The following is a 23,505-nucleotide window of genomic DNA, read 5'->3' on the forward strand; positions in this document are numbered from 1 at the left end:
AGAGAAAACGTCCTGTAACCAGCTGAGAGAGAGGCTGTTACTGGAGCCAGACTCCATGACACTGGCGGATGCGTTAGTGATTGGGAAGCAGTTGGAAACGGCTCTATCGGAGGTGCGCAAGTTGGGCCGCGCTGTGCACGAGCCTGTGACGTCATTCGCCCCGTCAGTTCAGACTGTGGCTCAGGAGACGGCAGGGACCGCTGCTGCAGACGTGGTGAGTGACAGTTGGGATGTACAGAGAGTGGACAGAGGCCTTAGAGAGGGCGGGCCCAAGTGCTGTAATAACTGTGGCTCCTCTAGACATGCAACCAGAGATCAGTCATGCCCTGCTGTGGGCAAGCGCTGTCGTAACTGCAACATGATGAATCATTTTGCAAGCTGCTGTCGCTCCCCTCCTGCCCACTCAGATACAGCTGTTGTTCCAATCAACACAATACAGAGCCCACAGACCTCACTCAAGCATTGCACATGTCGTGTGGGTGGAGCAAGCGTACCGCTCCTGGTGGACACGGGGGCAAAAGTGTCAATACTGAACAAATGCACGTATGATTGACTCTTCAAACACATGCCTTTGGAAGCAGCAGGTAACGCTCTGTCGGGTTATGGCCACTCCCCCATCTCCACTTTGGGTGTGGCCCGCCTTCCTGTCAGATATGACCAACAATTTGCCCCTGACACCAAGTTCTACATCACACAGAGGGGAGCCAACATCATGGGTCTTGATCTGTTCCTCGCCCTGGGCTTTACTATGACTGATGCGAGGGGCCTGCATGTCCTGCAGGTCGCCATTTCCTGGCCCGACCGTTTCCCACATCTGTTTAAAGGGCTGGGCTGCATGTCTGGATTTGTTCACCGGCCTACTGTTGACCTGTCTGTCCGCCCCGTTATCCAGCCACTGCTGTGCATTCCCCTCGCCCTCCGTGATGCAGTGGAGGCGGAGCTACGCTGCCTGGTGGAGGGGGATGTCATTGAACCAATCAACGCATCACCGTGGGTGTCCAACTTGGTGATAGCCAAGAAACGGGGGGGCGGGCTGCGCCTCTGTGTCGACCTGACGGATGTAAACAAAGCCATCATCCCGGATAAGTACCCTCTACCCACGGCCGAGGAGCTTACTAGTCATTTCCACGGCTCCATTGTCTTCAGTAAGATGGATTTACGTCACGGCTACCTGCAGACTCGCCTGGCACCTGCCAGCATGAGCCTCACAGCGTTTGTCACGCACGTGGGGGTTTTCAGATATAAACGCATGGCGTTTGGACTGTCATCGGCCCCAAGTTGCTTTCAGAAGATGTCACTCATCCTGGCCGGAATCCAGGGGGTCTCCATCTACCTGGACGACGTAGTGGTACACGCACCCTCCACCGTGCTGCACGATGCTCGCCTGGAGCAGGTTTTTCAACGTTTTGAACAGCAGGGGGTCACACTTAATGCTGAAAAGTGCGTGTTTGGAGTTGCGGAGGTCGAGTTCCTCGGCTTCAGGCTCTCCAAGGACGGTATTGCCCCGATCATGTCCCACACTGAAGCCATTCTGTCCCTGCCAGACCCGCAGTCGCCATCCCATCTCTCCTCTTTCCTGGGGATGGCCACCTACTATCTGCGGTTCATACCACACTACTCTGACTCAACTGCCCCCCTGCGCCAGCTGCTCAGAAAGGATGCTGTGTGGGAGTGGACCCCTGCCTGCCATGAGGCCGTGCATGCCATCAAGCAGCAGCTTACGTCCCCACCCACATTGACGCATTTCAGTCTGAGCGCGCCCACCTTGGTCACCTGTGATGCTTCTGGGGTGGCGCTTGGTGCGGTGCTCTCCCAGGTCCATGAGGGGGTGGAACGCCCTGTAGCTTTCGCCTCATGGGCACTCTCTCCGGCGGAGCAGAAGTACTCTGTGGGGGAGAGGGAGGCCCTGGCCTGTCTGTGGGCGTGCGAACGCTGGCACGTCTACCTGTACGGCAGGGCTTTCACCATCCGCACGGACCATCAGGCGCTGACGGCACTGCTGGCAACCCGGGGCTCGGGGCACAGGCCCATCAGACTGCTGAGGTGGGCTGATAGGCTGAATCAGTACAACTTCAGCCTTAAGTTTGTGCCGGGGCGTGCTAATACAGCGGCTGACCTCCTATCCAGAGCGGTCTCCGTGACGAAGGAGACGGGTGGGGTGACACCCGATTTGGAGGACGACGAAGACTGGGTCAACATTCTGCATGGGCCCCTCAGCACGGTAGTCACCCTGGCAGAGCTGCAGCAGGCCTCAGCTGAAGACGAGACTCTCAAAACCCTCCGGGCTTATGTCCAAGATGGCTGGCCTGCCACGGTGGACGACAATCTGCTTCCCTACCACCGGGTCCGTGATGAGCTCTCCTGCTGGGGGGCTGTGTGCCTCGCTCACGGCCACCGCACCATTGTACCGGAGACTCTGAGGGCCGGAATACTGCACATGGCGCACGAGGGGCATCTGGGGGTGGTCAAGGTGAAGCAACGTTGCAGAGATACAGTGTGGTGGCCCCATATAGACTCTGACATAGAGGAGCTGGTGCGTAACTGCGCCTGCTGCCTTCTGAGCGGGAAGACAGGCCAGCCGGCTACAGCACCCCTCACTCCAATCCCTTGGCCATCTGCACCATGGGAACATATCCAGGTTGACCTCTGTGGGGAGCTCCATGGGGCGCCCGCACATGCGCGCTACCTGCTGGTGGTGCATGACCTGCATTTGAAGTGGCCGGAGGCTGTCGAACTGAGCTCCATCACCACACACACAGTCATCGACCGCCTCACCAACCTGTTTGGGCGATGGGGCCTACCCAGTGTCATCACAACGGACAATGGGCCCCAATTTGCATCAGCAGAGTTATCAGAGTTCCTGGCACTGCGGTCCATCAGACACATCAGGACAGCAGTGTATCACCCGGAGTGTAATGGGGGGGTGGAAAGACTAAATAAAACCCTCAAAAATGGAATCCGAGCCTGCCTGGAGGAAGGGAAAACCTTCAGTGCCGCACTCAACCAAACTCTCCTGACCATCCGGGCATCCAAGCACTCCACCACGGGGGTGTCACCTGCACTGCTCATGATCGGGCGCGAGCTAAAGCAACCACTGGACTGTTTGAGAGCTGAGCCAGCTCCTGCACAAGAGAGGCCAGGGCTCCAGAAAGTCAGAGCCCGGGTCCAAGGTTCACAGGCCCAGATGAAAAGGAGGTTTGATGCCTCTCGCAGAGTACAGACCCCCACACTGTCTGCAGGGGACTGGGTCAGGATTAAACATCCCCACCGCCAGAACAAGCTGAAGTCATTCTGGTCTGAACCCCTCCAGGTGACTCAGCAGCTGTGTCTGGCCACGTACAGACTGGACAACGGGAGCCGCTGGCACGCAAACCGCCTGCACAGAGTCGCAGCTCCAACAGCACCTGCACCACCCCTGTCTGCAGCGACGGCGCTCGGCTGGCAGCCCAGACCAGGAGCAAATCGGGTGGGGGGTAACCTACCGCCACAGCCAGAGGCTGTTCCCCAGCCTGCGCGCCCTCAGAGAGTGAGGGTCCCGCCCGCCTGGCATGGAGACTATGTGACTGGGTGATAAGGGACACGGGGGGTTGTGGACTGAATGTTATGTTCTTTAAAAGGGGGGTGGGGGGAGAAAATGTTGTCTGATAACGTTATGTTACGGCCTGGTTGGCCTTGTTAACTTAGGTACATGTTACTGTGCCTTTAAGAGTTACTGCACCCGATGTACGGCATTGTTGTAAAAGCGTGGGTTTACGGCAGGGAAGTAAAGAGCATGAAACAAGCAACATGGTGTGATTATTTAGCCTCTACCTAAACATAATAGTGGTGTTTTATGGGACTGGATGCTTGCATGTAAAAACACACATTGCTTCCACTTATATAGGGTGAGCCAGGACGGACACACTGCTTCCACTTATATAGGGTGAGCCAGGAAGGATTTATGACATCACAATTGCTCGAGTGACATCACTGATGGCATCACAATTGCTCGAGTGACTGATGACATCACAAATACAACCTAATTACCCTAGGTAATTAGGGTAATTAAGATGCTGTTTAGGCAGTGCATTTTGATGCACTGTGGGCTCAATTTTTGACCAATCGAAAAGCTGTTTGATACTTTTGTGTAGGACAGTCTAACGATGCAGATGCTGACGTTTCGTGTCGTTTGAAGAAAAAATGTGGGTTAAAAGGGCGGAGCGCTACTTTGTTCAGAATACCTTTTTTATCATTATTATTATATATTATTAAGTAGCCCAGACAGCACACACCAACACCAAGTAGCCCAAATAGCAGCAACTTATGTTTGAATGTAAATCTGACTATAGTATATATTCATAATATATGTATAGATTGGCGGTGGGGGAAGACCCACGGACATCTGTGAAAGAACGGATGACAGCTCGGAAAGACGGCACGCAACAGTGTTAGGGCTGGCACCCTGAGGCACTGCGCAAGCTAGCTACAAGTACAAGACCAAGTGCAAAGAGCAGCTACAGCAACGCAAAGTACCTGATACTATCCAGAGAGTTATCTCTGGGTTTATTAGTACTGCTTGTTAGTCGGCGGAGGACCGGGGTCAGGAGTTAAACCACAGTGCCCTGGACCTCTTTGCTCAACCTGCTCAGAGCACAAGAAGAAGGGGTGCAAGATGGGTGTGGCTGACTAGAGCTCGCAGTTGGAGCCCTTCTACAGACGAAGATTAATCTTCGCAGCCCCACTCAGGCTACAGTGGGGTACAGGCTGGGGGGGCGAAACGCTGGTGACCCTGAGATACCTGCTGAGGATGTAGAAGGGTTTCCAACGGTGTGAGTGCTCTGGCCACACTCTCACCAAGGAATACCGCCGTGGGGGCGGCATGTCGTAGCTCCTGCGGTTTCTGCTTGTGGCAAGGCATCTTTGATGTGAAGTGAACGTCGGGGGTGCTTTGCTGCGGGCGGGGTCCGTGGGGGCCGCAGTGTGTTGTCCTGCGGTTTACTTCACCCATAGAAATGAGGTGTTATGTCAAGTTTCAAGTCGTTTCATCCATTTTTGGTTGAATGGCGGCCATTTCATTTTGGCACGACTGTGTATGTTCCAGCGCCCGCAATCTTGAAACGAGAAAAGCGATTGGCACCAAACAACACAAATCTACTCATATGGGACCCATATACAACATATTAAAAGATTGGAGTGCTACCATGTTCAGAGAACGTTTTGCTAACATTGGACTCAGCGGCATAAGGGCTGTCAGGCCCCCAGGGCAGAGGTTGATCAAAGGAACTTTTTTTCCTGAAGGACTTGGGGAGTTTATTGTTTCATAATCATGTTTAGACACCAAAGACTTGTAATATACACATGAGCGTACCATCCCTCAGTAGAGTGACAGGCATGTGGGGTCAAAGTTCCAAGGTCACCGTGTGCACGTCCCACATTACCCAATGGAAAATATGGTCCCTGCACACCGGGAGGAAACCATGTGATTGATGTGGCTGAAGATTACCCTCAATAGACTTGTAGAAAAGGGTCCATAATGGCCCACCGTTAGGCCTGTTCTTGGGGCAGTCGATGCTCGCGAACCGGCGCGCCAATGACGTAATGACGATGACACTGCCGTGACATCATCAATGATGACGTCAGAGGTCACCTGTGAGGTCATCGGCGACGTCAGGCGGTCTAGGCTGACTGTGATGGCAGACGGGACTTTACGGGGTCACCGATGATGTCATAGCATAGAGTTCACCTGTGAGGTCATCGGCGATGTCAGACATAACATATATATATATACAAGGTGTTCTGTGACGCTGTATCCGGTATACTTACTTCTTATATACTTCTTTTCTACTTCATAATGTCTACCCTTACCACGACCAAATCCGAACCTGAGCTGAACCCTGGCTGTCTTACAACCAGCCAGGCCCTGGTGACCGACTGCCTACAACCAGCCAGGTCACGAGTGGTATTCCTTCAACCGCATCCGAGGACCGACATCTCTGTGGTTCTGATCGACCACTGCCCGTGAGCCCTCAACTTCGATCCAGCACACTTCACGAGGCAAGCCCACAAGCTTCGCTACAAGACTAGATGCACAAGATGAGAGCCAATCAGGGTCGCTCAGAAGGCTGGGGAACAGCTAATTTGCCATAACATTGCAGCGGATGGAAAGAATGACTAAATTTTTTGCACGTGTGTTCAGCCGGAGGTCCTGAACTAGTGTAGCGAATATCGCCTCATTCCGTTAAGCCATGCCAAGATGAGATCCAATCAGGGTCGCTCAGAAGGCCGGGGAACAGCTAATTTGCCATAGCATTGCAACGGATGGATAGAATGACTAATTTTTTTGCACGTGTGTTCAGGGGGAGGTCCTGAACTAGTGTAGAGAATATCGCCTCATTCCGTTAAGCCATGCCAAGATGAGAGCCAATCAGGGTCGCTCAGAAGGCCGGGGAACAGCTAATTTGCCATAGCATTGCAACGGATAGATAGAATGACTAAATTTTTTGCACGTGTGTTCAGCTGGAGGTATTGAACTAGTGTAGCGAATATCGCCTCATTCCGTTAAGCCATGCCAAGATGAGAGCCAATCAGGGTCGCTCAGAAGGCCGGGGAACAGCTAATTTGCCATAACATTGCAGCGGATGGATAGAATGACTAAATTTTTTGCACGTGTGTTCAGCCGGAGGTCCTGAACTGGTGTAGCGAATATCGCTTCATTCCGTTAAGCCATGCCAAGATGAGAGCCAATCAGGGTCGCTCAGAAGGCCGGGGAAGAGCTAATTTGCCATAACATTGCAGCGGATGGAGAGTATGACTAAATTTTTTGCACGTGTGTTCAGCCTGAGGTCCTGAACTAGTGTAGCGAATATCGCCTCATTCCGTTAAGCCATGCCAAGATGAGAGCCAATCAGGGTCGCTCAGAAGGCCGGGGAACAGCTAATTTGCCATAACATTGCAGCGGATGGATAGAATGACTAAAATTTTTGCACGTGTGTTCAGCCGGAGGTCCTGAACTGGTGTAGCGAATATCGCTTCATTCCGTTAAGCCATGCCAAGATGAGAGCCAATCAGGGTCGCTCAGAAGACCGGGGAACAGCTAATTTGCCATAGCATTGCAACGGATGGATAGAATGACTAAATTCTTTGCACGTCTGTTCAGCCGGAGGTCCTGAACTACAATGATAACCTTAAATGGAAGTGGGCGAGGCCAAGGGGCGTCACCCCCCACCCTTCTGAGATCAATTTAGATAGTAAGTAGCCCTGGTGGCATGTGGGCGGGCTGTGTGTGGGCTAGAAGGCTGACACTTGGTGGTCGTAGAGTAGCAGGGGGTGCCACAAACATACCAAAAGATCAGCCTTCTAGCCCTCACCTCTCTTGAGAAACAGCCGTGTTCACCCTGCATATGTTGGTGTACACCGCGCATGCTTTATCATGTAATATGTAAAAGCTTATATCTCAAAAACGACTCAGGCTAGCAGGCAGTTCCACCTGTGCCTCCCGCCTCCCAAGACCAGAGGCAGGCGTGCGTCCCGGCCTCAGGGTTAGCACCCCGGAGGGCGCCACCCACTTCACCGGTGCCCGCACCCCGGCTCAACATTTCACCCGTGCCTCGCACCTCCCATGACCGGGGTCAGGTCAGCACGGCAGCTCCAGAGCCAACGACGTAATGATGATGACACCGCCGTGACATCAGCGATGATGATGTCAGAGTTCACCTGTGAGGTCATCAGCGATGGCAGACGGTCTAGGCTGACTGTGATGGCAGACGTGACTTTATGAGGTCACCGATGATGTCATACCTCCCCGGACGTTGTGACATCACCAACGGTGTCATACCCCGAATGTGGGGGGGTATAAAAAGGTGTTGTTCTGTTATGATATGCTTCTTGGTCCTATTCCCCTTTCTGCAATCTGTAAGCTCTATACGTGGCTTCTGCCTTGCTCCTATCTGCCTGATATTTCATTAAAGCCTGAAAAGACATCTCTGTGGTTCTATCGACCACTGCCCGTGAGCCCTTACCTAAGATCCGGCAACTTCACACAAGGCAAGCACATAAACTTCCTTACAAACTGGTCCTTCGAGCCGGCGTGCGTACCGGCCTCAGGGTTAGCACCCCGGAGGGCGCCACCCACTTTCCCGGTGCCCGCACCCCGGCTCAACATTTCACCCGTGCCTCGCACCTCCCACGACCAGGGTCAGGTCAGCACGGCAGCCCCAGAGCCAATGACCCAAACTACGCAACCCCCGGTTCCACTGCCCAGACAAGGGCAACGGCCATTGCCAATGCCACCAACACCCGCACCCAGGACACATCCGCCAACAAAGGTCGCCGACCCTGAGCATGCAATAGAGTGCAACGGGCACGGCTCCGCCGAGCCCGCCACTGGGATACACCACACTCAGGTAGGCATGGCGAACGTTGGGACCAACAGCACGGGGCACAGTCAGCCGGCCGGCGTCAACCATTCCCACAAGATAGCCGGACACGACAGCTGGGACCCCCCCAGAGGGCGGGACCAGCCATCACGATTACCTATTCCCGGAATTCACCTCCTGGCCCTGCCCGGGCTCATGGAGACAACTCCAGCCAAGGCCTCTAGGGATGCCAAGAAGTCCGAGCAGAGGAAGCCAAGAACGGGCCCCAAGCCCGTTCCCCCAGAAAGAAGCGGCCACCCGGCTCCCCCTGACGGATCAAGCCACCCTGCTCCCCCAGGGGGAACCGGGGGGGGGGGGGGGGGGGGGGGGGCGACTACACTGGGAAACCTCCATGGGGAAACCGTCATGCCCTCCGTAAGGTCTGCAAAGTGGTGACCCAACATGGGGACCAGAGGCTGGACACATACGCCATAATGGACGACCGCTCAGAGTGGACCGTGCTCCTACACCCAGCAGCACAGCAGCTGGCCCTTACAGGCCAGCCAGAGGACATGCCTTTGCGGACGGTGAGGCAGGAGCCCCAGATGCTTCACAGGGCGGCCGTCTCCCTCATCGTCTCGCCGGCAATTTGCCCAGAGCAGACCTATCGCACGCAGAGAGCCTTTACAACACAACTTAAAATCAACTAAATATCAATGTCTAATGATATTAGAATTTAACATTGTGTGGACGTTAATGTTAAAACGTTTAACAAACGTTGGATTTTGGTTACTTAACAACACAACATAAAATCAACATAATCTCAACATCTCATGATGTTTGGATTTTACGTCATATTGACATTAACATTGGGATGTTTAGAAGACGTTGGATTTTAGTTATTTTATAACACAACTTAAAATCGACTAAATATCAACGTCTGATGATGTTAGAATTTAACGTTGTGTGGATGTTAATATTGCAATGTTTAACAGACGTAGGATTGTGGTTACTTAAAAACATATTTTAAAACCAACAAAATATAAACGTCTAATAATGTTGGGATTTTACGTTATATTGACGTTAATACTGGGACGTTTAGAAGACGTTGGATTTTAGTTTCTTTAAAACACAACTTAAAATCAACTATATATCAACGTCTAATGATGTTAGAATTTAACGTTATGTGGACGTTAATGTTAAAACATTTAACAAACGTTGGATTTTGGTTACTTAACAACACAGCTTAAAATCAACATAATCTCAACGTCTAATGATGTTGGGATTTTACGTTATATTGACATTTATATTGGGATGTTTAGAAGACGTTGGATTTTAGTTACTTTATAACACAACTTAAAATCGACTAAATATCAACGTCTGATGATGTTAGAATTTAACGTTGTGTGGACGGTAATATTACTACGTTTAACAGACGTTGGATTTCAGTTACTTTATAACACAACTTAAAATCGACTAAATATCAACGTCTGATGATGTTAGAATTTAACGTTGTGTGGACGTTAATATTGCAATGTTTAACAAACGTAGGATTTTGGTTACTTAAAAACATATCTTAAAACCAACAAAATATGAACGTCTAATGATGTTGGGATTTTACGTTATATTGACGTTAATACTGGGACGTTTAGAAGACGTTGGATTTTAGTTTCTTTAAAACACAACTTAAAATCAACTAAATATCAACGTCTAATGATGTTAGAATTTAACGTTATGTGGACGTTAATGTTAAAACGTTTAACAAACGTTGGATTTTGGTTACTTAAAAACACAACTTAAAATCAACATAATCTCAACGTCTAATGATGTTTGGATTTTACGTTATATTGACATTAATATTGGGATGTTTAGAAGACGTTGGATTTTAGTTACTTTATAACACAACTTAAAATCGACTAAATATCAACGTCTGATGATGTTCTAATTTAACGTTGTGTGGACGGTAATATTACAAAGTTTAACAGACGTTGGATTTTTGGTTACTTAAAATCACAACTTAAAACCATCAGAATTTCAACGTCTAATGATGTTGGGATTTTATGTTATATTGACGTTAATATTGGGACGTTTAGAAGACGTTGGATTTTAGTTTCTTTAAAACACAACTTAAAATCGACTAAATATCAACATCTGATGATGTTCGAATTTAACGTTGTGTGGATGTTAATATTACAATGTTTAACAGACGTTGGATTTTGGTTAATTAAAGACACAACTTAAAACCAATAAAATATCAACGTCTAATGATGTTGGGATTTTACGTTATATTGACGTTAATATTGGAACGTTTAGAAGACGTTGGATTTTAGTTTCTTTATAACACAACTTAAAATCGACTAAATGTCAACGTCTGATGATGTTAGAATTTAACGTTGTGTGGACAGTAACATTACAACGTTTACCAGACGTTGGATTTTGGTTACTTAAAAACACAATGTAAAACCAACATAATATAAACGTCTAATGATGTTGGGTTTTTACGTTATATTGATGTTAATATTGGAACGTTTAAAGACGTAGGATTTCAGTTTCTTTAAAACACAACTTAAAATCGACTAAATATCCACGTCTGATGATGTTAGAATTTAACGTTGTGGGGACGTTAATATTACAACGTTTAACAGATGTTAGATTTTTGTTATTTAAAAACACAACTTAAAACCAACATAATATCAACGTCTAATGATGTTGGGATTTTACGTTATATTGACGTTAATATTGGGATGTTTAGAAAACGTTGGATTTTAGTTACTTTATAACACAACTTAAAATCAACATAATCTCAACGTCTAATGATGTTGGAATTTTACGTTATAATGACGTTAATATTGGGATGTTTAGAAGACGTTGGATTTTAGTTACTTTATAACATAACTAAAAATCGACTAAATATCCACGTCTGATGATGTTAGAATTTAACGTTGTGGGGACGTTAATATTACAACGTTTAACAGACGTTAGATTTTTGTTATTTAAAAACACAACTTAAAACCAACATATTATCAACGTCTAATGATGTTGGGATTTTACGTTATAATGACGTTAATATTGGGATGTTTAGAAGACGTTGGATTTTAGTTACTTTATAACATAACTTAAAATCGACTAAATATCAACGTCTGATGATGTTAGAATTTGACGTTGTGTGGATGTTAATATTACAACGTTTAACAGACGTTGGATTTTGGTTATTTAAAAACACAACTTGAAACCAACATAATATCAACGTCTAATGATGTTGGGATTTTACGTTATATTGACGTTAATATTGGGATGTTTAGAAGACGTTGGCCCCTATCGTTGCATCGGCGCAGTTTCTAGGCCGAGGGGCAGGCGCAGATCAAAGCAGTGGGCGTGGAAAGGCGCACTTGATATCGTCGTGCTGGCGCTAGATGCAGCCCAAAGCATTACAACCACGCCTTTTAGGCGTAAAATTATGCACCGTCATGCTCATTGGATAAGTGCAATAAACGAATCGCACGCTTGCCTTTTTAGCTCCAATTCCAGTGATCCCGCAAAACCAGACGAAAGCCAAACGCTCTGCCCCCCCCCCCCCCCTCCCTTCATCCAGCCTGTCTGTCTGCATTATAGGCTATTATTCCATATTATTATGCTTCTCAAACCAATCTAACTGCAGTTTCAATACTGCAAGCATGTAAATACGCTACACTATAGCAAGATCAAAGTGAAAATAATGTTCTATGCATCAGCTAGAAAAATATAGCCTATTAGATTGGTGAAAGTTTGTCCAGAAAGATATCATTTTCTCTCGCCTGCTGCAGGAAGGATGATGCACATAAATATACCCTACATTATGTCAAGTCATTGCATAAATGTGTTTTTATTGTAAAACTAAATGTGAAATAGGGCCAAGTTATTGGACGGACATCACAGTATAGCAGATGCCATTAGAAGCGCGTTCCGAAGCGCGTTCCGCTGTTACTTCTCTAAATCACGTTAACTCGACAAGGGGTATATATATGCCCAGGAGGACATATATGTTTCACATAGGGTGGTGTTTTCATTTCGAGGTTTTATTTGGTCCAATATTGAAATGTTGACAATGGCAGGCTGTGTTACCATTACACATTAATTTAGAACTACCTTTTATATCTATTTTGGCTCATTTGGTGGCTATTTAGTAGCGAAATGAAGAAACACAATGCATGCTGGGAACTCAGAGAGAGAGAGAGAGAAGGGTGACAGAGAAGAAGCAGTGAAGGCAAAGAATAGGCCTGCTTTTGAAAAGCGCAAAGCGCTAAATGTAGGCCAGCTCCCAAGATATGACTAGGCTGGTATTTAGCGCCGACACGCCCACTTTGGGACTGCGCCACGCCCATTCGGCCTAAAGCGCATTTGGCAGCCTAAAGCCTATTGCTATCTTGCCGAAACAGGCGCAAGGCACGTTTTTTTGCGGTTAAGGCCCGTAATAGCGCCGATGGCCTGTGGGAGAATAGAGCCCGTTGGATTTTAGGTACTTTATAACACAACTTAAAATCAACATAATCTCAACGTCTAATGATGTTGGGATTTTACGTTATAATGACGTTAATATTGGGATGTTTAGAAGACGTTGGATTTTAGTTACTTTATAACACAACTTAAAATCGACTAAATATCAACGTCTGATGATGTTAGAATTTAACGTTGTGTGGATGTTAATATTACAACGTTTACCAGACGTTGGATTTTGGTTATTTAAAAACACAACTTAAAACCAACATAATATCAACGTCAGATGTCGTCAGTATTAACCGTCAACCTGACGTTGACATTAGACGTTGGACTGACATTGGATTATGGTCACGGACGTCACGACCTCCATCCAACCAAAGATCAACGTCTAATGACGTTGTGTGCCAGCTGGGTAGTAGGCATATTTGCGACTGTTACAGGTGTTGCTGTCCCTCACCGTGTTCCTCCTCCTCATCACCGAGATCATCCCGTCCACGTCTCTGGTCATCCCGCTGATCGGCGAGTATCTCCTCTTCACCATGATCTTCGTCACGCTGTCCATCATCATCACCGTGTTCATGCTGAATGTGCACCACCGCTCCCCGGCCACGCACACCATGCCCCGCTGGGTGCGCTCGCTCTTCCTGTCCACCGTGCCGCGCTGGCTCTGCATGAAGCGCCCACCACCACACCTCAGGTCAGTAACACACACAAAAACAAGGACGGCTTACCACACAAATCTGCTGTTGCGTAAAAAGCACATAAACAATATCTGTTTGCCTTTTTCCTGGTGTTTTTCTGCTCATTTGTGTGTTTAGTAAGTTTCACAATCCTTAAAGCCCCAATATGTAACTATTTACTACCTTAAAGGCCTATTCCGTTGGTTTTGGCGAGAAATAAATGTGCACAAAGTGTTTATTATTGGCACTGAGTGAATGCGCCTTGACGTAACTTAAAAATGGCGACCAGGGGCGTTTCTCTCAGACCAGCCGTTCAGAAGTTACATGGAAAAACCGCAGTTTCGAAGTGGAGAGCATCTCCCGCCACAGCTAGAGGATGTGACGTCTCGCGCGTTCACGCGCTCAGGCAGCTCCTCCAGGAAACAGCAATGAATACAACCGTAGAAGAAGAGCGGGACAACCAACAGGCAAATGTTTAGCGAAGCAATGGCGTCCGCGAGCAGCAGCAAACGACCAGCAGGAACTCAGAGCCCACTAAAAGCTCAACCAAAAAAGAAAAAGCCGCAAGTTTTATCCAGCGAAGCCCGTCTGGCCCATAAACTTGCATCAGGAAACTGGAACAAAACCCGAATCACCATCGGCTATGCTTTTGCCCCATGGAGAGACCTTCGCTCGGTTCTGAAGATAACCCAATATGGCTCATTTCCTATTGAACTGGTAAGAACACATTTACAAAGATTTAGTGAATTTGATTTTAGCGTCATAGAAGAGGATATCCTTTACTTAGCAAACTAACGTTTGCGGGGGGCTCAGTCATATATGCAATAGTAACGCTAGCTATTTATAACGCTACGTGGTTGTAGCTATTAGCTGTTTGGAGCCGAACGCGACTCGGAAAAAGACTGACAAATATAGTGTTTCTGACTGTAGCATGCTAACGACGTTGTCACGTTAGTTTGTTGTCCATACTAATACTAGCGTTGTTGGAGTTTACTGTGTTCTCAGACTTTTTTTGAGCCAAAAGTGACGCATAAACTGTAAGCTTGCAACGTTAGCTTGTTGTGTTTGTTTGGAACCAGCTGACTTTACAAAGAAGCTCGGCCGTAGCGTGGTTGCATGGTAAAGCATTCCCAATCTGACTAGCGTTACATTTATTTTCTAGCTACAAGAAGCTGAAAAGTAAGGGGCCAGCAGCGTCAACTCCAAGAAAGAGGAAATCTCTTCAATTGACCCTCCAAACATCACCTATTGGAGAAGAATCTGCCCGGTTAGTTTGTTTTCCCTTTTTACCAACATAACTATCTGCATAATCAATAAGTAAAATCCATATACTCTGAAAAATGCTCATGATTTGTCAGCATTGTACAGCCGGATTATGTGTGTACCACAGCTGCACACACAGATAATTGATTGGTTGAAACTAAATTGATATCTCAACAGGGAGGATTTTGGAATAGCTGGGGTTGATCCACATCCTGAGGACACGTTTCACCGCTCCAACTGGACTCCCAAGACGGAGAGGTCTGAAGCCAGGTGACCCGCGGAGTCTGGGACCTATTACAGGGGTCCTGCCCCCTCCAACAGCTGAACTGGTCAAGGCACAGATCCAAAGAGGACAGGTATGTCAACCGCCATCCTAAAAGTCATCCCTGATCTCTCACAAGGAGCCACCGAGTTTCAATATGATAACAAACAACACATACGTTTCATTTGTCTGCCATGTAATTCCCTTTAGACATGCTGTACATCAGTGGTTTTCAGAATGTTACCACGCCAAGGACTCATAAACTCACACAAATTAGACCACAAGACCTCAATAGCAGTAGTACTTTGTTTACTCATTGTGGCACTTGTGGATGGTATTTGATATATATATATATATATATATATATGAAATAAACGACTGTGTTTTAGCCGGGGAACATCTGGGGACGCCACTTTGAGAACGTTTGAGACATTCACCTCTTCCTGCAGAATCTAATATTCTGTGGATTGGGTCAGCACTGATTTCATTGGCTCAATTTGAGTCACTGCTATAAAATAATACCCTGCAATAATGACACGATGGTTACACATGTATGCTGATTAATTGTCTACTTTTGTTTAGTCTTTGTGCTTGGAAGCCTGCACCCACTTGGTTTGAGAAATACTGGTGTTGGTTCTAATATCTCTTTCTGTCTCTCTCTCCCTGTGAAGGACATGGCTTCAGCATCTTTGACGGGAGACTGCGAGAAACAATAAAGGCTTGACAGTATTGTTTACTGTTCCTCGAATGGTTTATTGCACAAAACTTTATAAATACTTTGTAACAAATCAAATTCACATGTGCAAAAAAAATGTAGACAGAGACTTTGTCTCTTGTCCATGTGTTAGAAAAAAAAAGAAGATTGTTTACAACACCAGAAATTGTTTATTAGACAAAACTTTGTACATACTTTGTAAGAAAAGAAATTCACATGTGCAAAAAAAAAGGTAGGCAGAGACTTTGTCTCTTGTCCATGTTTTAGAAGAAAAAAAAAGATTCTTTACAGCACCACAAATTGTTTATTAGACAAAACTTTGTAAGAAAAGAAATTCACATGTGCAAAAGAAAAGGTAGGCAGAGACTGTCTTTGTCCGTGTTTGAGAAAATAAAATAAAAATGTTGGGGAAAAAAATCTTTCCTTTCAGTTATTGCACTGGCCGAGAAACACTGAACAGCAGTCTCTTTCTGTTGTATAGCCTAACCCTAATTGAAATGTATTTTTGAGGTACAGAACACACGCAAGAAGATGTCAGGATATTGTCAAATTGAAATGTCTTTTTGAGGTAGAACAAAAACACACAGGAACATCTCAAAGGGGAAAATTCACCTAAATGGTGCTTCCTTGTATCCGACATAATTCCCAAAGGGGTCAGGATATTTGTCTCTGACCCGCCACACACAGCAGCTAGGTATGACTTGCCGGTTCCCCCTCCCCAGACGTCCGTGTTGCCAGACGTTGAACTGGCGGTAAGCTGAGTACCAGTACTGTTTGTTATCGGCCCCTAGGTCCTGGCTGTCGTCTAAGGATAGAATGTCATTCCAGTTTGTGCATCTGCACCATGCTGGCTGTCCTCTGTCTGGCAGTTGTGGTCCTGGTTCGGCTGCCCGGTACTCCATGATGTCCAGCATCACCCCTGGAAGGCGTTCAACCACCATCTGGAGGACTTCATCCCGCTGTTGCTGGCTCAGTTGTTGCAATTCAGTCTGCATATTGAGCAAGAATAACATGTTTAGAATGGCTTTCAAATGGGTGTGTAATCTTGAACCCTAACCCTCAAAAGGCTGGTTTGAGTCTCAAACCTACATTTGACGTATGCAGATTTGCAAGTTGTGAAAGACTACATTGGAAGATGAGATAACAGGCTAAGCTCACTGTTTCAAATGGTAAACCCCAATTACAATAAAGTAGGCTACAAGCACTGTCAGCCCTAATACCTCACATATAAAGTAAGTTTGTAGTTGGGGACATTTGTCTAACTGTCATTTGAAGTTGTCTTAGCAGATCCATAACAGTTTTCCCTGATAATGTAGTTAGTGCCTTTCTAAAACATCAGCTATAACCAGGTTACCTGGCTGTTTGCGAAATCTGGACGTTCACATGCATTACAGTCCTGCAACTATGCCATGCCTCCTGACATTATGGCCTGTATACTAGAGCCTATCGTCTAGTCACGTTGAATTGTCATTGAATGAATGAAAACTGAAACCTCGACTCGATTTCTGTGTCATGTCTGTAAGTCTGCATGTGCTGGATGCTAACGCTAAGAGTTAGTAAAGTAGAGACAACAGTACGTTACAGTACTAAACGTATGTCCTTCCAAATCTATTGTGGTAATCTCCATAGCAACACTCATTTGGCTGAAACAATGTGCTGCCGTTTCTACATCTACGTCTAACTTCGCTATTTTCCCCTCCTTTGCTTATTGACAACTATCGTTAGTGTACTGAATTCAAACTATAAGTTTGACTTTACTTACTTCATCACTGGACATGGTGCTTTTAGTCGCTAAAAGTTGGAGAAAAGAACGGTTGCGGTGTTTTTTGCAAGGGTGATTCAAGTCCACACTGCGCCTGCGCGGTCTCCAACTCTGGAGCTGCTGTTGAGGCGTGTTCCCGGATGGGTACGTGGCACATGCAAGCGCCTGGGTGCAGTTCCCCTAATGGCCACCGGCGTCAGTAATAGTGAGTTTTGACGGATTGGGCCTTTAATATAACAGCTTCTAAATTATTTTGATGGCACACTGACTTCTATAGGGAGAATGGGCGCCTCTATCATTCCCACTCTGCACCCTGAATGCCTGTTTCTGCACCATGTAACTTTTGGGGAGCGGGTTGGAGCACCCGGAGAAATTGAAGTTACCTTTCCTGGATGTGACTCCATTTCCCGCTGCAGCTCATTCATATTAAAAGCTTTCCACTGACAAACTAACGGGACACTTTTTTTGTGAAAGAATTATAAGAAGTGATATGTGGGGGGGGTCAGAGACATCCAGAGATTTTCAGGCATGTTTGCTTTTCACACTCTTGTAGTGTGAGATCAAGACACATTCCTCCATTTTATCATAATCAGCAGAAAAACAAAGTGATGTTTCATGTTTGTTTTTGACAGTGGGTTCCAGGTCCCTCAAGACAAAATTCAGGAGGAGTCTTGTAATGTTGACCTGTCATTTTGGTAATATTTTGACAATACTGTATTGTCATGGATGTTGTGCTCACTGACATGTTGTGGTCTCCCCCAACTAACTCTGTTCCCTCAGGAGGCGGGGCTTGATTGATAAACTCCACCCAGTCCGGACTCCAGGCCCATCCCACTCCGCCACCAACACCTGGATCACACAAGAGTATGACGTCGATCACAGCTGTAACCAAGACAACACTGGTCGGCACGGCTTTCACCAGCTCGGCTCCTTGGACGGTGAACTTAACTACTGCGATCTTCATGGTTACTCCAACGCAGACACGGATGGTGATTTGGTGAGGCTGGGGCTGGCAAGGTTCTCTCCCTCCATCTCGCTCCCCCCTCGCTCCCCTCCGCTGTTTGGGTACACCCGCCTCCCACAGAGACCCTCCGCACTCAGCCTGGACTGGGAAGACCCCACTCTGGAGTGCGGTACGGCCCAGTCCCCCTCAGGCACTGCCCTGTCTCCTGTGGTGCTGCGCGCCCTGGAGGGGGTGAGCTACATCGCAGAGCACCTGAGAGCCGAGGATGCAGACTTCTCGGTGAGCGCCAGTCTGAATTGTTTTATTGTATTAATAGCTGCCAATTGCCCTCACTACTACCACGCAATACAATACTCAATGATAACATACGAAAATATTATATATAATAAGTAATAATATGTCACTTTAAAGGACTTTATATTTTGTACTTTATAATTTGTATTTTATTATTATGACCATTGATCTGACCTGCACACAAATTCCTCATTTATAATCTGATTACTTAAACAGAAAACATGCTACAGGTCAAAGCCCTCGCTGAGGTTGCGCCGCGGCTGGCGAGCCTGCCGGCGCAACCGGCGTGCAGCTCCCTGACTCGACACAGCTGACGTGAAGAGTGCAAGTATAATATAATGCAGATGGGGAGATAACAGGAGAGAGTGAACGCTATTACCAAGTATATGCACTACATTCTTTCCTTCAGCTAACTTCTTGTCATTGAAATCATAGTGAAATCACACAATTTATTCATTTTGCTGGGGACATTCAAGTATATAGGTCTAGGTGCCATCGGCAAGGCTCCAAGTCGAGGCTGACTTTGGAGCATGTTCCTCGCATTAGTGGCTATTAAAGTGAATCTTGAATCTTGAAATGCTTAAAATAACAGTAGTAATAAAAATAAATGGGTAAAGAAAACAAATTAATTTGAACTAAATCCAGGTTATCGAGCAAAATAATAGCACGCTTTCCCCCCCTGAGTTTTCTCCCATTTTCTCTCCAATTATACTTGGCCAATTCCCCCTGCTGTCCTGGTCGTTGCTCCACCCTATTGATCTGGGGAGAGCTGTAGACTAGCACATGCTTCCTCTGATACATGTGCAGTCGCCAGCCGCTTCTTTTCACCTGACAGCGAGGAGTGTCACTGGCAGGACGTAGTGCGTGGGAGGATCACACTATTCCCCCAGTTATGTGTGGGCTTATACAGTATAAACACATGCTACAGTATCGATTTTGACACTGTCAGAGTTAAATTAACAATGAAAATTTTGCTGTATCGTTTAGCTTTCAGATACTGTTGTAAAATGGTTACAACTGTTATCAGATGTTGTTGTTGCTGGTGGAGCAGAATTCCTGCCTAATCTCAAGCATTATTTTAGCTAAATAACACCTACCTGGTTTTATGAATTTTAACAGTAGGTAGATCCAAATGGCAGTGAGGAGAGAAAACTGAAAATATAGTAGATGATATAATTTTTCAGTTTCTCTTGACCTTCTCTTCTGCAGGTGAAGGAAGACTGGAAGTACGTAGCCATGGTGATAGACCGGATCTTCCTGTGGATGTTCATTATCGTGTGTCTGCTGGGGACCATTGGACTCTTCTTGCCTCCGTGGCTCTCTGGAATGATTTGAAAGTCCACCGCTCCACACAGAACATATGTGTATATATATATATATATATATATATATATATATATATATATATATATATATATATATATATATATATATATATACATACACAATTTAAGTCTCGGTTTGACATGTTTGTGCTTCGTCATCATGGTGAGATGTCAGGTGTCAAGAATCGGGGTTCAATACCCAACGTGTTCAAAGTACTTTTCACTGTAAGCCACATTTACATTTTGTTTCTTAATTAACCATGACCAAACCATAACCCTAACCTTAACCAAGCTGTTTTACTTGCCTAACCATACCTGTGACAACCAACCTTTAGGAAGTAATTCAACATCTTCAAATTTGCACAGGCGCACTGATTGCACAACCCGATCTCATGGGAGATTGTATGACACGCGGGTGTTATCTCGTGGAATACATATGCAGAAACGCAGTTTCTCGTGCAGTTCATACGCAACTTCACCTCGTCCACTTACATTAGAAAGCTAACATGCATAATAACTTTACGTGGAATAACTTTACGTGGGGGTTAGGTTTAGGGTTATGGTTAGGGTCAGGGTTAGGTTAAGGGTTAGGGTTTGGGTTAGTGGTTGCGAGTTTGTTAGCGTTACTTGCCGCCATTGTTGCCGCCAAACTGCACGCCAAATCGCATTTCTGCGTATGTATGACACGAGATAACACCCCGCATTTCATGAGACTGGGCTGGATTTCACATGTTGCAGCGCAGGTGCACTGATCGCTCATGTTCTTAGGATTATGCATGAAAAATACTTTTCATAACGTTTCATGTGAATAATTGATTGACAACTTAGGGAGTTTGTTGTCATACAATAATCACACATCTGTAAAACGAAAGTTTCTCAGGAGGAAGAAAATACGAATTACCTTTTCAACTGATGGCAATGTTATGTGTTTTTTAATTAAACTACATGAATCCAATAGAGACATTGCGTAACGCGTCATCATTCAGAAACCATGCCCAAGATGCCCAAGGAAAACGGAAACCCCCCCCTCCAATCCTGGCGTTCTCCTATGTCACGTGCATGGTTGCGTGTTGCACAAAAAGATCGTATATACGGAAGATGAACACACTTAGGGCGGGTTCACACCAGAAAGTCCGGGTCCTTGGTTCGGGCCAGACAAGAGGATGATACATTGTTTCGTTTTTCAGCTGGTTCGGTTTGCGTTCACAAGGCCAAAATCCACTAGTCCTGCCCACACGATCCAAAGTCATGTGGGCAGAAATCTCGTTCTGTTATTGGCCATACTGACTTCCTCCCAACAGTTTACGTTGAGGCCATCGGCCATTGTTGATGACGTGTCACTATGTGACACCCAGTTACTCCATGTCAGAAAATAAAGATGGACGCACGTCGTTTAACCAGTCAATTTATGTCTGTTTATTTAGACAATTATATGTCAATAGAACAATAAACATTACAGACTCCACGTTTGTCCCCTGCCACTAGTCATTTTTGTCTGTTTGTGATGTCGCTGGTAACGAGACGAGATAAGCTATCTAACTGCTACAGCTAGCAAGCAGCTTCTTCTTCCGCGGGAGCTTCCAAAACAGGAAATAACCCAAAAAATCAACACAAAAAATCACGTGCTTCCTCTGACTAGTCCGGGTGGGGTTCACACCAGAAATGGGCCACTCCAGAGTTCGCTTGAGAGCGGACCGAGACCACCTCTCACAGGCGAACCACAGCGCGGTTTTTAGTCCGCACCAGAGTTCGAGTAGGAGCGTTCACACTGACCCTATGGACCGTACTAAAGGGGAAAGGTCCGATAGACCGGACTAAACAAGGCTGGTGTGAACCCTCCCTTACTTCTTGACAGCTAGATCCACATTTTTCTTCTCGCCAATTCTCGATGGCTTCCTTGTTTTGCTCAGGAGTACAAAAAAACTTTAACTGGCGATTTTTTACATTTGTTGTCTGCGCAGCCCACCACACAACAGCTTTTAGCTATGTTTAATTAAAGGAAAATGACGCTGGTGTGTGGAAATGAACGGAGCTTTTACCCCGTGATGGGCGTGGCGTATTTCATTCAGTGTCTCTATGGAAATTTGTGTCAGATTTTAAGGGCCGAGGGATCAGGCAACTCACTCGACACATAATAAACCCATAATTAGCAAAAGCTTGGATTCACAACTGCAAAACAACAAAACTGCACTGTTGTCTGCAACAGCAGAGATATATACAGGGAGTCATCCTGGAAAGAACGCATTGTCACATGGCTATGCGATTTGATCCAAAGTGAGAGCGAGAAGTGAGAGTCAGAGAGAAACTTTTTGCAGAAAGCGTCACACATGAGGAGGGGGGCAGGGGCGGGGGGTCAGCATCGGGTCACTTTCAGCTGCAGTGAGAAGAGAACTAATCCACATCTTCATCCAGTGGTAATGAGAGAGGCAGAGACAAAGGGAACAGAAGATGACAGATCTGGAGGGATGAGAGGAAAGGTGGAGAAAGAGACAAGAGAAACAAGGTAGAGAAGAGAAGAGGAAGACGAGAGAAGCAAAGATTCAAGAAGAACTACCGGTATAGAGTAATAGTTCTGACACTGTGGTCATCCTAATTACACTAAATGAGATGAGCTGCCAATCATGTCACATTATAGAGTCTCTCAGGTCCATCATGCGCTCTCCATTATCATGAACATGAAATATTCAGGTTAAAACAGGGCACTTTTCATAAAAACCCACAACGCTATAGAAATATGTAGACAGTTATATTAATTCGCCTAATATTTGTCCTTTTACATGAAAGAACATTATCTTCATAAAACTTGCATCAGTTTGATGATAAAAAAGGGGGTACAGTAAACCATATTATGCAATTAAAAAAGTTGGTTATATATGTCTGTGTGTGTGTGTGTGTGTGTGTGTGTGTGTGTGTGTGTGTGTGTGTGTGTGTGTGTCAACTTTCACTTTTAATCCATTATGTACATTTCCAAAATAAAATCTATACTTTTACTCCATTACATTACAAGTAAAAAAAAAAAAGCTGATATCTTAACTGGAGCCACCCGATCTGACTGTGGTCACCCCATTCAATCGACGTTATCAGCTGTGCTCGGTCCCCTACTCTTCATCCTGTACATCCTTCCCCTTGGTCAGATCCTCCGCCGCCACGGCCTCCGTTTCCACTGCTACGCCGACGACACTCAGCTATACCTCTCCTCCAAAACCATCACTCCAGCCACCCACTCCACCCTCTCCGCCTGCCTTACCGACATAAAATCCTGGATGCAAGAGAACTTTCTCAAACTCAACTGCAATAAATCTGAAATCCTCGTCATTGGCCCAAACTCCCTCACCCGCTCTGGTCAGGACTTTTCACTTAACATCGACGGCTCCAACATCACCCCCTCCACCCAAGTCCGCAACCTCGGCCTCATCCTTGACCCCACCCTC

The 23,505-nt window shown here is 46.2% G+C and overlaps 1 protein-coding gene across 1 annotated transcript in view; it reads left to right on the plus strand.

The window, feature by feature from the left end:
• chrna2a (cholinergic receptor, nicotinic, alpha 2a (neuronal)) overlaps positions 1-20,084 on the plus strand; it is a gene marked incomplete at its 3' end in the record, with an annotated part of 50,449 nt that extends 30,365 nt beyond the window's left edge. Inside the window, exons 6-8 of the mRNA XM_083633137.1 lie at positions 13,250-13,506; positions 18,272-18,734; positions 19,959-20,084. Coding sequence (XP_083489263.1) covers positions 13,250-13,506; positions 18,272-18,734; positions 19,959-20,084 — 846 coding nt within the window. The remainder of the gene's footprint in view (positions 1-13,249; positions 13,507-18,271; positions 18,735-19,958) is intronic.
• Positions 20,085-23,505: the final 3,421 nt, after the last annotated feature.

This window comes from Poromitra crassiceps, assembly GCF_964638095.1.
Source record: "Poromitra crassiceps genome assembly, chromosome: 3".
In the NCBI taxonomy this organism is placed as follows: domain Eukaryota; kingdom Metazoa; phylum Chordata; class Actinopteri; order Beryciformes; family Melamphaidae; genus Poromitra; species Poromitra crassiceps.